Source organism: Pongo abelii, chromosome 2 (assembly GCF_028885655.2).
Source record: "Pongo abelii isolate AG06213 chromosome 2, NHGRI_mPonAbe1-v2.0_pri, whole genome shotgun sequence".
Classification (NCBI taxonomy): domain Eukaryota; kingdom Metazoa; phylum Chordata; class Mammalia; order Primates; family Hominidae; genus Pongo; species Pongo abelii.
This window is the reverse complement of record NC_085928.1, coordinates 96,194,322-96,206,688: the sequence shown is the minus strand read 5'-3', so window position 1 is coordinate 96,206,688 and position 12,367 is coordinate 96,194,322. Positions and strand designations below refer to the sequence as shown.

General features: G+C 47.9%; 1 protein-coding gene across 3 annotated transcripts in view; it reads left to right on the top strand.

Annotated features, from left to right (window-relative positions):
* The window catches only part of FLNB (filamin B), a 164,882-nt gene that overhangs the window by 132,458 nt on the left and 20,057 nt on the right, over positions 1–12,367 (top strand). Inside the window, exons 30-38 of one of the 3 annotated variants that reach the window (XM_063722021.1) lie at positions 2,117–2,188; positions 2,909–3,011; positions 3,728–3,868; positions 6,165–6,293; positions 7,060–7,233; positions 8,437–8,595; positions 8,881–9,084; positions 10,083–10,235; positions 10,338–10,460. In XM_063722021.1, the coding sequence (XP_063578091.1) occupies positions 2,117–2,188; positions 2,909–3,011; positions 3,728–3,868; positions 6,165–6,293; positions 7,060–7,233; positions 8,437–8,595; positions 8,881–9,084; positions 10,083–10,235; positions 10,338–10,460 (1,258 nt within the window). The remainder of the gene's footprint in view (positions 1–2,116; positions 2,189–2,908; positions 3,012–3,727; positions 3,869–6,164; positions 6,294–7,059; positions 7,234–8,436; positions 8,596–8,880; positions 9,085–10,082; positions 10,236–10,337; positions 10,461–12,367) is intronic. The other 2 variants (XM_063722022.1, XM_063722023.1) reach the window with 2 other exon arrangements.

Here is a 12,367-nt window from a genome sequence, read left to right as displayed (position 1 = left end):
CATAGTGGGTTTTATCTGGTTGGTTAGAATTAGGTGGAAGGAGGGAAGAGCAGCCAAGCACTGAGCAGTGGCCATGGGCCTGCTGGTGCAATGAGTTGGGGGTAAGAGAAGACCATATTGGGAAGGTCTAAGTGAGAAAGTCAGAGTAAAAAAATTGAGGACCCTTTTTGCAGAAGTGGAGGCTTCCAAACTCAGTAAGAATAAGTGTCTTCTAGCCCCTGAATACACACAAAGCAAGAATAATTTGTGTTTACCCACTGCCCCCTGACCACTGCTGAAGGCAGAAAGGGACGATCACCCACAGTACCTACAGTACCTGGTTTGGGTCTTTATTCTCTCATTCCAGGGAGAGAACCTTAACTAGATGGACTGAATGGACTGACTGACTGTTCATTGGCTTTGGTTGGGTAGATTCCCTGCTTTTCTCTATAAGTTTGAGGCCAAAAAAGGACACCGACCAGTACTGCAGTCATAGCAGATGTCTCAAGGAGACCCACAGGGTGGTTTAATCAAATACAGTATTCACACACAGCACATGGAGTCATGGACAAACAGCTTAACTGCCCATTGCCTTTGAGAAGTCCTGGACCAAAGGCCATAGCTCAGCCATTGAAAGATCTTCCTTCTGATACGTCCCTGCATAGCTCCAACCTGTGCAGGCAGAGGATAGGGCTGTTCCAAATGTAGCTCACAGAGCTGCCTTTGCCTTTCTGCAGATCCCAAGATACACACAAAGCAGTTAACATGGGTACATAGGCCTTCCTCTGTAGGGGAGGCCTTCTGATTTTTATTCTTTCTTATGGTGGAAGAGGGTGTTGAGAGGGGTTCCCTTGCTGTTGGTTCTGTTGAATCAGGAGCATTAAATTTTTTTTTTTTTTTTTTTTTGAGACAGAATCTCACTCTGTCACCCAGGCTGGAGTGCAGTGGTACGATCTCAGCTCTCTGCAACCTCCACCTCCTGGGTTCAAGCAATTCTCCTGCCTCAGCCTCCCGAGTAGCTGGGATTATAGGCACCCGCCACCACGCCTGGCTATTTTTTGTATATTTAGTAGAGACGGGTTTCACCATGTTGGCCAGGCTGGTAACTCCTGACCTCCAGAGATCCACCTGCCTTGGCCTCCCAAAGTGCTGGGATTACCAACGTGAGCCACTGCGCCCAGCCAGGAGCATGAAATCTAAGATTTGTTGAAAATGAATTTATAAAAAACTTTAAAAACATTAACTGCTGAGCATGGTGGCTCACGCGTGAAATCTCAGCAGTTTGGGAGGCCAAGGTGAGAGGGTTGCTGGAGCCCAGGAGTTTAAGACCAGCCTGGGCAATACAGTGAGACTCCATCTCTACCAAAAATAATAATAATAATTAGCCTGGTGTGGTGGTGCACGCCTCTAGTCCCAACTACTCAGGAGGCTGAGGTGGGAGGATCACCTGAGCCCTGAAGGTTGAGGCTGTAGTAAGCTGAGATTGCGCCACTGCACTCTAGCCTGGATGACAGAGCAAAACTCTGCCTCAAAAAAAATTAAATAATTGACCACAGTAGATATTTATCAAGTAAAAAAAGAACTTTTTCCTGATTCTGTGCTGCAGAGATGCCTTGTGTTAGTTTTTACCTGCTTACACTTCACACACCTCACTTTCATGCCTGGGGTCACACTGTACATACTGCTTTTGCACCTTGCTTCCTTCCCTCAATGTGCCATAGATACCCTTACATATTGATTCATTGGACCTGACTGCCATGTTCCACTGGACAGACTCACCAGAATTTATTTGACCAAACCCCTTCCAGATGGACATTAGGTTGCTTTAGTTTTGCACAACCACAGATGGCATCAGTCAAGGTCCTTACACACATCAGTTAACTATGGAGCCTCCCGCCAGCTTAGGTCTGCGTGCTAGAAGTGGGGTTGTGGGCTCACAGGGTATGCGCATCTGACAGTTGAAGAGAGGACACCAACTGCCTTCCAAAAGGGCAGTAAGAAAGTGTCCTTCGCTAGAGTGAGTGGCTCACTGCAGTTCAAGATGGAGCAGTGGGGGAAGCAGCTCTGTGGTGGTAGAGTCTACTGAGTGTATCCTTCCAGTATGGTTCCCAACTAATCTCCATTTGCCACTGACCAGGCCACAGATGGGGAAGTCACAGCCGTGGAGGAGGCACCGGTAAATGCATGTCCCCCTGGATTCAGGCCCTGGGTACCATTTTGGTTTTTTCCTTTTTGTGTTTCTGTGTTTACTCAGCCTTCATTTCAGAAAATCTGCCATCTGCTTCTGGGATTGCTTAAGGCCTGTGGGTGTCCTGGTCATTGGTGTGCCCCTCACTGATCAGCCCATCACGATGATCCCTGCTTTTTCTGTAATAAGATCACCTTTGCGTCACCATCCGTGCTCCACGAATCGCCAGCCATCGTGTCTGTGATCACGCTCGGTGCAGTTTGTCTCCGTGTTTAAAGAGAAAGACAGACTGCTGTCTGCAGCCCTCCTGCTGCCTCTCAAAGCCGCCACTTGCACATTCAGTTTCTGTTCAGGGGGAAAGCCACCCACTGCTACTCTCTGCCACTTAAAATGCACCTTCTTTTCCAGGCCACAAGCAACTAAACCTTTCCAGATGGAGCCTCTTGGGACTCATAGACATTGCTGTTTCTCACTTTTCCACTTTCCCATGGGTGCTGCTGGGAATTTTACAAACAGACTCCCGAGTGATTGCTAACAGTTGGTCAGCATGACTTCTCCAGTCCCTCAGGTTCTACCCTGAGTCTGGAGCCACTTAGACAAAGCCCATACCACAATGGGCAGCCACATTTCCAAATCCCGGCCTCACTGGCTTGCAGAATTCCCAGCAGCTCTACCCTCTGTAGCTTCACCAGCTCCTGCTGTTGTCTGCTTTACCCAGTGACCACTGCCTTCTGTTTTTAGGTGACCGAAGAGGCCTATGTCCCAGTGAGTGATATGAACGGCCTGGGATTTAAGCCTTTTGACCTGGTCATTCCGTTTGCTGTCAGGAAAGGAGAAATCACCGGTAAGCACTTGCCATGAAGGCCGTCTCATTCTCACTTGCTCTCACGAGCTTCCCAGAATGGTGCTGGGGAGGTGTGTCCACTGTCCCCCAGACCCAGGCTCCTTAACCCAGGGTCACGAGTTCTTGTTCTCGGGTGTTGGGCCGTGGGCTCCTGAAACTACAGAATATGCCACGTGTGTGTTTCTCTGAAGAAGTGGCTCACTGACAACTTGCATTACTTTCTTGAGCGGGCCCATGATTCTCTCTAGGTTAAGAGCTGCTGTGTTTAGATACCTCATGACTGTCAGGTTCCTGTTTGCCCCTTTTTCCTGCCTTCTCTTTGATTTTTCCAGATGTGACTTTGACACTGAGTCTGTCATACAGGAGTTCCTTTTTCCCCTCAGCCTCTTTTCAATGGCCCACTTCTCTTTGGTTTGATGCTCTACGTATCCAGCTGATTTCATGGTCTTCTCAAGTCCTTTCTGAGCTTGATTTTGCCAGTTGTAGAAAACTCTTTAAGAGTTGTCTGCTATATTTTGTGGAAGCCAAATGGAACTGGAAAAAAGAAAAGAAAAGAGCAAATGGTCTCTCCCACTGTGGGACTTGAATGTTTTAGACAGCAATGAATGTTCTTGGGTCTGGAAACCTTTATTTTGAATACATCTGTGCCTTGGGCTCTGCTTCTCTGGGGAAGGTTGCTGGTGGGCTTCATTGCCCCGTCTCTCTGTGCTCCATAGGAGAGGTCCACATGCCTTCTGGGAAGACAGCCACACCTGAGATTGTGGACAACAAGGACGGCACGGTCACTGTTAGATACGCCCCCACTGAGGTCGGGCTCCATGAGATGCACATCAAATACATGGGCAGCCACATCCCTGGTAAGCTGAGCTCAGCAGGCCCAGCAGGGCTCCACCATTCAGGGGCATCTGGGCAGCCTGCAGACGCTTCTCAGCCACTGTGCAGGGAGCAGCTCTCGGCAGCAGGCTGGGGAATGCAGCATTGGCACCCCTGTGAAACCAAACAGTCTGGGACCCTAGCAGGTCCAGCTGATTTCTGGAAGGGATGATGTAGTTCAGTGTCTTGGGTCACAGTGCAGGCCTTTGGGTCTGTGGTTGTTTATCTTTGTCACTATGCCGAGTGTGGCCAGAGGTCAAGCTGGGAGAAAAATGGGAGGCATGGTGAGGGACTTTCCAGCCTGGCCTGCAGAGCCCTGTGTGGCCTGGGGTCTTGGGGCCAGGTCAGAGGCGGAAGAAGAAGAGGACCAGCAGCCCTTGACAAGGGAAGCCAGCTCAGGTTTCATGGGTCACCAACCACCACAGTGTCACCAGTTCATTCTTTCTTTTTGTAGTTGTATTTGTTTTTTAATTTAGTATTTTGAATAGGTAATACATTCTCATGGTTCAAAAATAAAAATGATATGGAGAAAGGTTTCCTTCCTACCCCTCTCCTTGAACTAGACTATCATAAATTTTTTTATGTTTGATTTCAGAGTTTCAGGGTTTTATTTTTTATTTTTTTTTGTGGAGATAGGGTCTCACTATGTTGCACAGATTGGTCTCAAACTCCTTTCCTCAAGCAGACCTCCCACCTTTGTCTCCTAAAGTGTTGGGATAACAGGCATGAGCCGCCGCCATGCTTGGCCAATTTCAGAGTATTTTTAAGACTCTCCATGCAAATGGAAATACAGATATACAAGAGAGTGTCTTCCCAGCCTTCCCTCATGTGGACGAACCATTACATATTTGACCATTTCCCTATTGGAGGGCATTTTGGTTCTTCCTGCCCTTGCTGTCCCCAGTCTTGCTGCAGCACATCAATTTTTCCCCTAGTCACCTCACACTCACAAAGATGTATCTGTGAGATTTAGTTACCAGAGGAGGCAATGCTAGGGCCCCAGTACAGGCATCTATGATTTTGACAGATCTTGCCAAATTGCCCTTCAGAGAGGCTGTTGCAGTTCACACGCCCTCCAGCCATGGAGAAGAGCACCTTCTTTTCCACAAAATTTGCCAGTAGAATAGGGTATCAAATTTTTGGATCTTCTCCAGTCTGATGGTTGGAAAGAAACAGAATCTCAGCGTTGCTTTATTTGTATTTCTCTTGTGAATGAGACCACACAACTTTCCGTATGTCTATTTGTATTTCTTTTTCTGTGAACTGAACATTTGGATCCACGGCATGTTTTTCTATTTGGTTATTGGCCTTTGTCGTATAGTTTCTAAGAGCAATGTAAACATTGGAGAGATTAGCCCTTTGTGGTAGGAGTTGCAAATATTTCTCTGAGATTGGCATTTGCTTTAGTTGTCTGTATGTAATATTGGTTTAAAGCAAAAATGTATTATCTGCTTCTATTTAAATATTCTAAAGCGGCAGATGGAGAGAGAGAAAAAAATGTATTTCTCACATCTGCCATCCACTTCCACTGCTGGTGTGAGTTGTGTATCTTTTCAGATGTTTCTCTCTGTATCTACAAACATACATATAATTTGATTCTATTTTGTTTTTAAAGGAATAGCATAATGGTGTTCATAGTTTATAGCAACTTGCTTTTTTTCTTTTTAATGCATCATATTATGGATAATTTCTCAAGTTAGTAAACATGGGTCTTCCTTACTCTTTTTAATGGCCCATGAGTAGATCAGTATTTATTTAACCGGTCCCCTGTAGTGAACACTTAGGTCTTTTCCTGATGTGCACCCGAACACTGCAGAAATGAAAGTGCTTACATAGGGCTAGGAGTCGGGGTGGGCAGGGAAGACCACTGTGGGGTTGATTCCTTACAGGTTGAATGGCATGGGCAAATGGCCTTCCAAAAGCCCTTTCCACTTACCTTCCCTCTGGCCATGGGTCCTTTCACCACCCAGTGCAAAAGTTTCTTCCTTATTTGTCAGGTTGGGCTGGATTACCTTACCTTAGCCCCCTTCCTCATCTGAAGCAGCCTCCAGGATTGTTTTTCTTATGTTGTGATTGAAGGAATAATACTGCGTAGACCCTCTCTGATGTCCTAGGATGGCGGGGGACGGGAGGTGCATATGCATCTCTTTCTGTCTCTTCATGCCTCTGCTTAGGAGGCGCCAGACCTGTAAAGAGGTGAGCGTCAAGATGCCGGTTGTCCAGGGTCTTCATTCACCCCTTAATGAGCACCAATTTTGTCTGTGTCCTTTGTAAACCCAGAGAGCCCACTCCAGTTCTACGTGAATTACCCCAACAGTGGAAGCGTTTCTGCATACGGTCCAGGCCTCGTGTATGGAGTGGCCAACAAAACTGCCACCTTCACCATCGTCACGGAGGATGCAGGAGAAGGTACTGTGTGGTTTACGTGTTTATACGCCTCCAGCTGTCCATTCGGAGGGTGAAGTGGACACGGTTCCAGGGTGGCTTTTAAAAATGAGACGAATGGTAGTATTTGTCTTGTCTTTTCTCTAGTGTAAATCTGTTTCTTCTTTAGAGCTGCTTTGTCTTCTACCCAGACAGACATTTTTGAAGTCCTTTGTGTTCTAATTGAAATCAGATTCATGCTATGAAATACTTTATGTGACTTGTCTGGAATTTAAGTGTGTTTTGGTTGGTGATGTTTTTGTTCTTTTTGCACATGTATCCACAAGACCACATGACTTACTGAGTGGCTCTTTTTGATAAAGCTGTGTGCCCATTCCCGTGGTATTCATGGATACTCCCAAATCTGTGGTTCTAATGGGATTTCCGTGATGGCAGCCAGTGCCTGATGGGCAGGGACAATCCACCTCTGCCCTCCACCGCCCACCGTCTCCTACATGTAATTGACGTACACGGCTTCTTCCTTTTCTCATCCCATGCATCTTGAGAGTAGAGAGAGCTCCAGGGTTACTTGCAGTGAAGAACTCAGATGTTTGGGGTTTCTTCTCAGTGGATGTTTTTACCACATGGACTGCTTCATTCTGACAGATGTCCCTTTGCCCACAGCTCACGTGGAGTGTGTCAGTCCGTTGTCCCCAGCATCAGGGCTGTCCTGGATGAGTTGTTAAAAGGAAACTCTTAAAACAAGGCAACTCTCTCCCTAACGCCCCTGCATCCCTGTTCCCACTTGTAGGTGGTCTGGACTTGGCTATTGAGGGCCCCTCAAAAGCAGAAATCAGCTGCATTGACAACAAAGATGGGACATGCACAGTGACCTACCTGCCCACTCTGCCAGGCGACTACAGCATTCTGGTCAAGTACAATGACAAGCACATCCCTGGCAGCCCCTTCACAGCCAAGATCACAGGTAGGGTTGTCTGGCTTCTGGGGGCTTCCTCATGGGAAGTATGGCTGCCCCTGACTGCCGCCCTCCTTATCAGACCACAGGCAGCAGGCTAGACGTCTCTTTGAGTTTAGGTTTCACGGAGACTTGTTGAGGAGGAGCAGGGGATGGAATGCAATTTTGGATTAGCTAAATTCTTCTCTTGCTGATAATCCAGGAAAATGCGAGAGCTAGTATTTGGAGCACACTTTTATTGTGCCAGTGTGACTCTAGTGTGCAAAGAGAAAGCTCTCAGATGGAGTATTCGAATCATACTTACTACAATAGTGCGTGAGGCGCATGAGCTTAGACATGCCCTTCAGCGCCACTACTAGGTAAATTTTCTGCTGTCCCTTTTACAGATGGGAAAACTGAGGCTTGGCAAGGTAGTGGTGTAGCCAAGTTCACATATAGGTAAACAGATCCAGGTTATCAAATTCCAAAGCCCATGCTCCTCACCTTGCTGTGTTCAGGTTATGCTTTCAGTGGGTTATAAGGAAGATGCACAAGGCAGAGCCTGTTTCCCCACCGTGTTTAGACCTGTCTGTGTAGCAGCCAGTAGTACTGTGTGGAATGTGGTCATTGTTTACCTAGAAATGCCCACAGCCATGCCAGGCAGGTGTGAGATGCCTTCAACTAACAAAAATTCCTATATTTTATTTTATTTTTGAGACGGAGTCTCACTCAGGCTGGAGTTTTAGTGGCGTGATCTTGGTTCACTGCAACCTCTCCCTCCTAGGTTCAAGCGATTCTCCTGCCTCAGCCTCCCGAATAGCTGGGAATACAGCACCCACCACCACACTCAGCTTATTTTTGTATTTTTAATAGAGATGAAGTTTCACCATATTGGTCAGGCTGGTCTTGAACTCCTGACCTCAAGTGATTCGCCTGCCTCAGCCTCTCACAGTGTTGGGATTAGGCACCTGGCCCAAAGATTCCTTTAAAAGGTGGTCCATGAGGACTCAAGTCTCTGGGTCCTGCTAGCTCCTTGTCTTTGCTGCAAGCAGGCATGAATCCCATCATTCTTCATTGGTTGGGTCTACTCAGTGTTCAAGGCTCATTTTTTTTCACTTAACTTTGTGTAATTAGTTCTTGCCTGTTCATCCGTGAACAGCATATGGCATGGCAGCTCTGGGAAGCCGGGGTAACCACATGTAACAGGAGTCCTTTTTGGGGGATGTTTCCCAGATGACAGCAGGCGGTGCTCCCAGGTGAAGTTGGGCTCGGCCGCTGACTTCCTGCTCGACATCAGTGAGACTGACCTCAGCAGCCTGACGGCCAGCATTAAGGCCCCATCTGGCCGAGATGAGCCCTGTCTCCTGAAGAGGCTGCCCAACAACCACATTGGTGAGCTAGGCTACCCTTCCTGGCTGGAGCCAGGATATCTTGGGTGGGAGATGGGGACTCTTGCAGTCCTTTCTTGGGAAATGGGTAGCACAGTGGAGTGTGATGTGATAAACCTGCTGGGTCACACGCACGATAAATGCCCAAGCGTATTTGTGCATTGTGATATCGACAGTCTGGATTGTTGGGTGTCAGGAAAAAGGTCACATTTCTATTTCTGAGAGTGTGTCTCTCTCCTGCTTCCTCTCCGCCATCCCCTTACAAACCCCAATCTGTGTTCTGGTCCAGGCATCTCCTTCATCCCCCGGGAAGTGGGTGAACACCTGGTCAGCATCAAGAAAAATGGCAACCATGTGGCCAACAGCCCCGTGTCCATCATGGTGGTCCAGTCCGAGATTGGTGACGCCCGCCGAGCCAAAGTCTATGGCCGTGGCCTGTCAGAAGGCCGGACTTTCGAGATGTCTGACTTCATCGTGGACACAAGGGATGCAGGTCTGTGTGGTCCCAGGGGAGAGGCCCAGAGCTTGTGGGAACCAACTGATTTTGCTGAGGCAGCATCATCTTTTCATCCCACCAACTCCTTTTCCTTTCTGAGCATGCTTCAAGCTATAGGTCCTTCTGCTTGCATTGTCTTTTATGCCTCATGACCATTGGCAAAAATGGGATTGTCTTTGTTTTTTAGATGATGAAACTGAGGCTCGCAAGGTTTAGAGCCCCCTCCGCACTAGGATCTGAACCCAGAGCCACAACACCTCACAAACCCCTGTTTTCTTATCTGCTCTCCCACCCTTGTTCTCAGCTTCCCAGTGTCTCTCCAAGCAAAGAATGTTGGGTTGACTGGCCAAGACCATGGTCATCTGAGCAGAGCTTTTGTGGAAATGAGGCATCTCTTTCTGTTCTCTCTTTGAGATGGTTTGAGTTAGATTGTGTCTCTTCCAAGCTCGCCACACTGCAGTGCCTCCAGTCATCTGCTTTCTTGAAGGATGGCCACACTGGTGAATTCTAGACAAATTCTAACCCAGGGGAGAGGGCTGGAGAATTTCTGGTCCTGGTTGGGAGATACTCCCTGTTAAACCTTCAGATCTCCTGACCTAGTTGAGGTAGCCAGGGGCTATTTAAAAATTCAGAATCTCAGGTCTGGCTGTGGATAAACCCCCAAGGCAGTACGTGCAGTTCTTGGAGGCGTGAGGGCAGAAGGTCCTACCCAGCAGTTTGCACGGGACACATCATCTATGGGATATTAGTAAATATCCTTAAGGACAGGCTTCTGTGGTCAAAACCAGGTTCAGCAGGTTATTTCACTACGGGACTTCTCAGGACGCTTAACCTACTCATCCACCTCTGGGCTCTGCAAACGAGGCTGCCGTTGCTTTCTTTCTGCTATGTAGAAATAGATTGAGGCGTAAGGGTCGGATGTCCTTTCTCCATTCATCGGGCTCCCTCTTCCTGAGGAGTTGCTGTCAGAACAGCCTGGGGCTGCTGTGTTGCAGGTTATGGTGGCATATCCTTGGCGGTGGAAGGCCCCAGCAAAGTGGACATCCAGACTGAAGACCTGGAAGATGGCACCTGCAAAGTCTCCTACTTCCCCACCGTGCCTGGGGTTTATATTGTCTCCACCAAATTCGCTGACGAGCACGTGCCTGGTATGTGCATTCTGTTCCCCTCCAGGTGGGATGCTTGGGTTTTCTGTAAATGTTGTGCCTTGGCCTCTGGGCTGCTCACAGGAGCCTTCTTGGGTCTTGCAGGGAGCCCATTTACCGTGAAGATCAGCGGGGAGGGAAGAGTCAAAGAGAGCATCACCCGCACCAGTCGGGCCCCGTCTGTGGCCACTGTCGGGAGCATCTGTGACCTGAACCTGAAAATCCCAGGTGGGTGTCGGGGACTAGTGGGGTGGGGAAGCCTTGGCTCCAGACTTCAGGGCAGTGGTTGCCTTTGGGAACCAAGTTTAGGCATGGCCCAGAACACAGTATCCAAGTTGGCTGTGCTGACCTTTTCATTTCACTTCATTTCATTATGTTCTTCTATGTTTATTTTCACAGAGGCTCATCCAAGAAAAATAAATGTTTACCTCGCTACCTTTTTCCTCTTCCAAATAAAAATAGCTTTATTGTGTCACATGGGGGAAACGTAGATATGCTTTTAGATTTTTAGATTAACTATCTGTCAAATAGAATCATGTCAGTGAAGAACTGGCCCTGCCGATGCCAGTGTCTGGAAGTATTTAAGAGGTGGCAGCCCAGCAGCATCCTTCTAGTATTTCTCTTTCATTCCTGAAATTAGAATGAGGGCTGTGCTGCAGATCTCGCTGGGCCACATCTAGCCCTTTGGTGGTGAATTATTCCTCATGGGCCCCAATTAGTCAGTCAACAGGTCACACAGTCTGTCTGAAATGTGTCCCAAGTTCTTTCTATAAAGAATCCTTCCAGAGAGAAGTGACTGTGAGTGAAAATTTTGAGGCTCCTCTGCCCAGAAGTTGGCATATCCTGTGGAATTGCACAAATTCTACAGAGAAGGGAAATCTAAATCGTCATCAGATGGAGCTTGTGTTGCGAGCTCTGGAGAGGGGGTTATCTTTCTACACTGCGTCTCCCATCCTTCCTAACGTGTCACAGAGCTGTCGACTCCGCCTTCTTGGCTTTAGTTAACGGGTTCTTCTTGTGTAGTCACATCAATGTTGGGTCACATGGGAATGTGGTAAAGCCTCATTACTGTAGAGTTCAGACATGATCACTTAAAAAGAGCTTTACTGGGCCGGGCGCGGTGGCTCACTCCTATAATCCCAGCACTTTGGGAGGCCGAGGCAGGCAGATCACCTGAGGTCAGGAGTTCAAGACCAGCCTGGCTAACATGGCAAAACCCTATCTCTTCTAAAAATACAAAAATTAGCAGGGCGTGATGGCGGGCACCTGTAATCCCACCTACTCAGGAGGCTGAGGCACAAGAATTGCATGAATCTGGGAGGTGGAGGTTGCAGTGAGCTGAAATTGCACCACTGCACTCCAGCCTGGGCAACGAAGTGAGACTCTTTCTCAAAAAAAAAAAAAAAAAAAAAAAAAGCTGTACTGATCATTTGTGGTCATAAACAGTTCGTGTGCCTCAAGGTGGAGGGAGGAAGTGTCACCTCCCAGAGAGAGCCTGGTTCACATCTTAGGTGCAGAGTTGGACCCTGGCTGCCCTGTCCTCATAGCCACGTGTGCTCACTTTCCAGTCACATCGGTGTACTCATCCACTGTTTTTGTGGGCATCTTCCCACCTCAAAAAATAGACATCCACATCATCTCTTTCATGACCCTGATAAAATGCCATTTCATTCAATGGAACTGTTGGTGATAGAAAAAGAGAGATTCCATTTCATGTCTAGATGCATCAACCTTCGTTACTCATCTCTGTGCCTCAGCGCCCATCATCAGGGCTGCTGTGACATTTGCCACCCTGTACTCAGGCTGTGGGCTGGATGCCCAGGAGTGGGCTGGGCTGGTGCATTTCAGACACTGCCATGGCTTGGCAGACCGCCCTCCACATTTCTCCGTACTCCCCCACCAGCACTGGGGCTGTCTCTCCTTCTCACTTTGGCCAACCTGATGGAAAAATATGGCATCCAGTGTTCAGTTTCATATCTTCGATTACTAGTGATGTGTGTACTGTGTTTTCATTTGCTTTACATTTCTCATTTGGCAAAATTTCTGTTCTCTGCTTATTTCTTGAGGAACTAGCAAGTATCTGCAGTGTGGACGTTTATCCTTTCTCTTAAAGTCTCTTCCAGCTCTTGGCCATC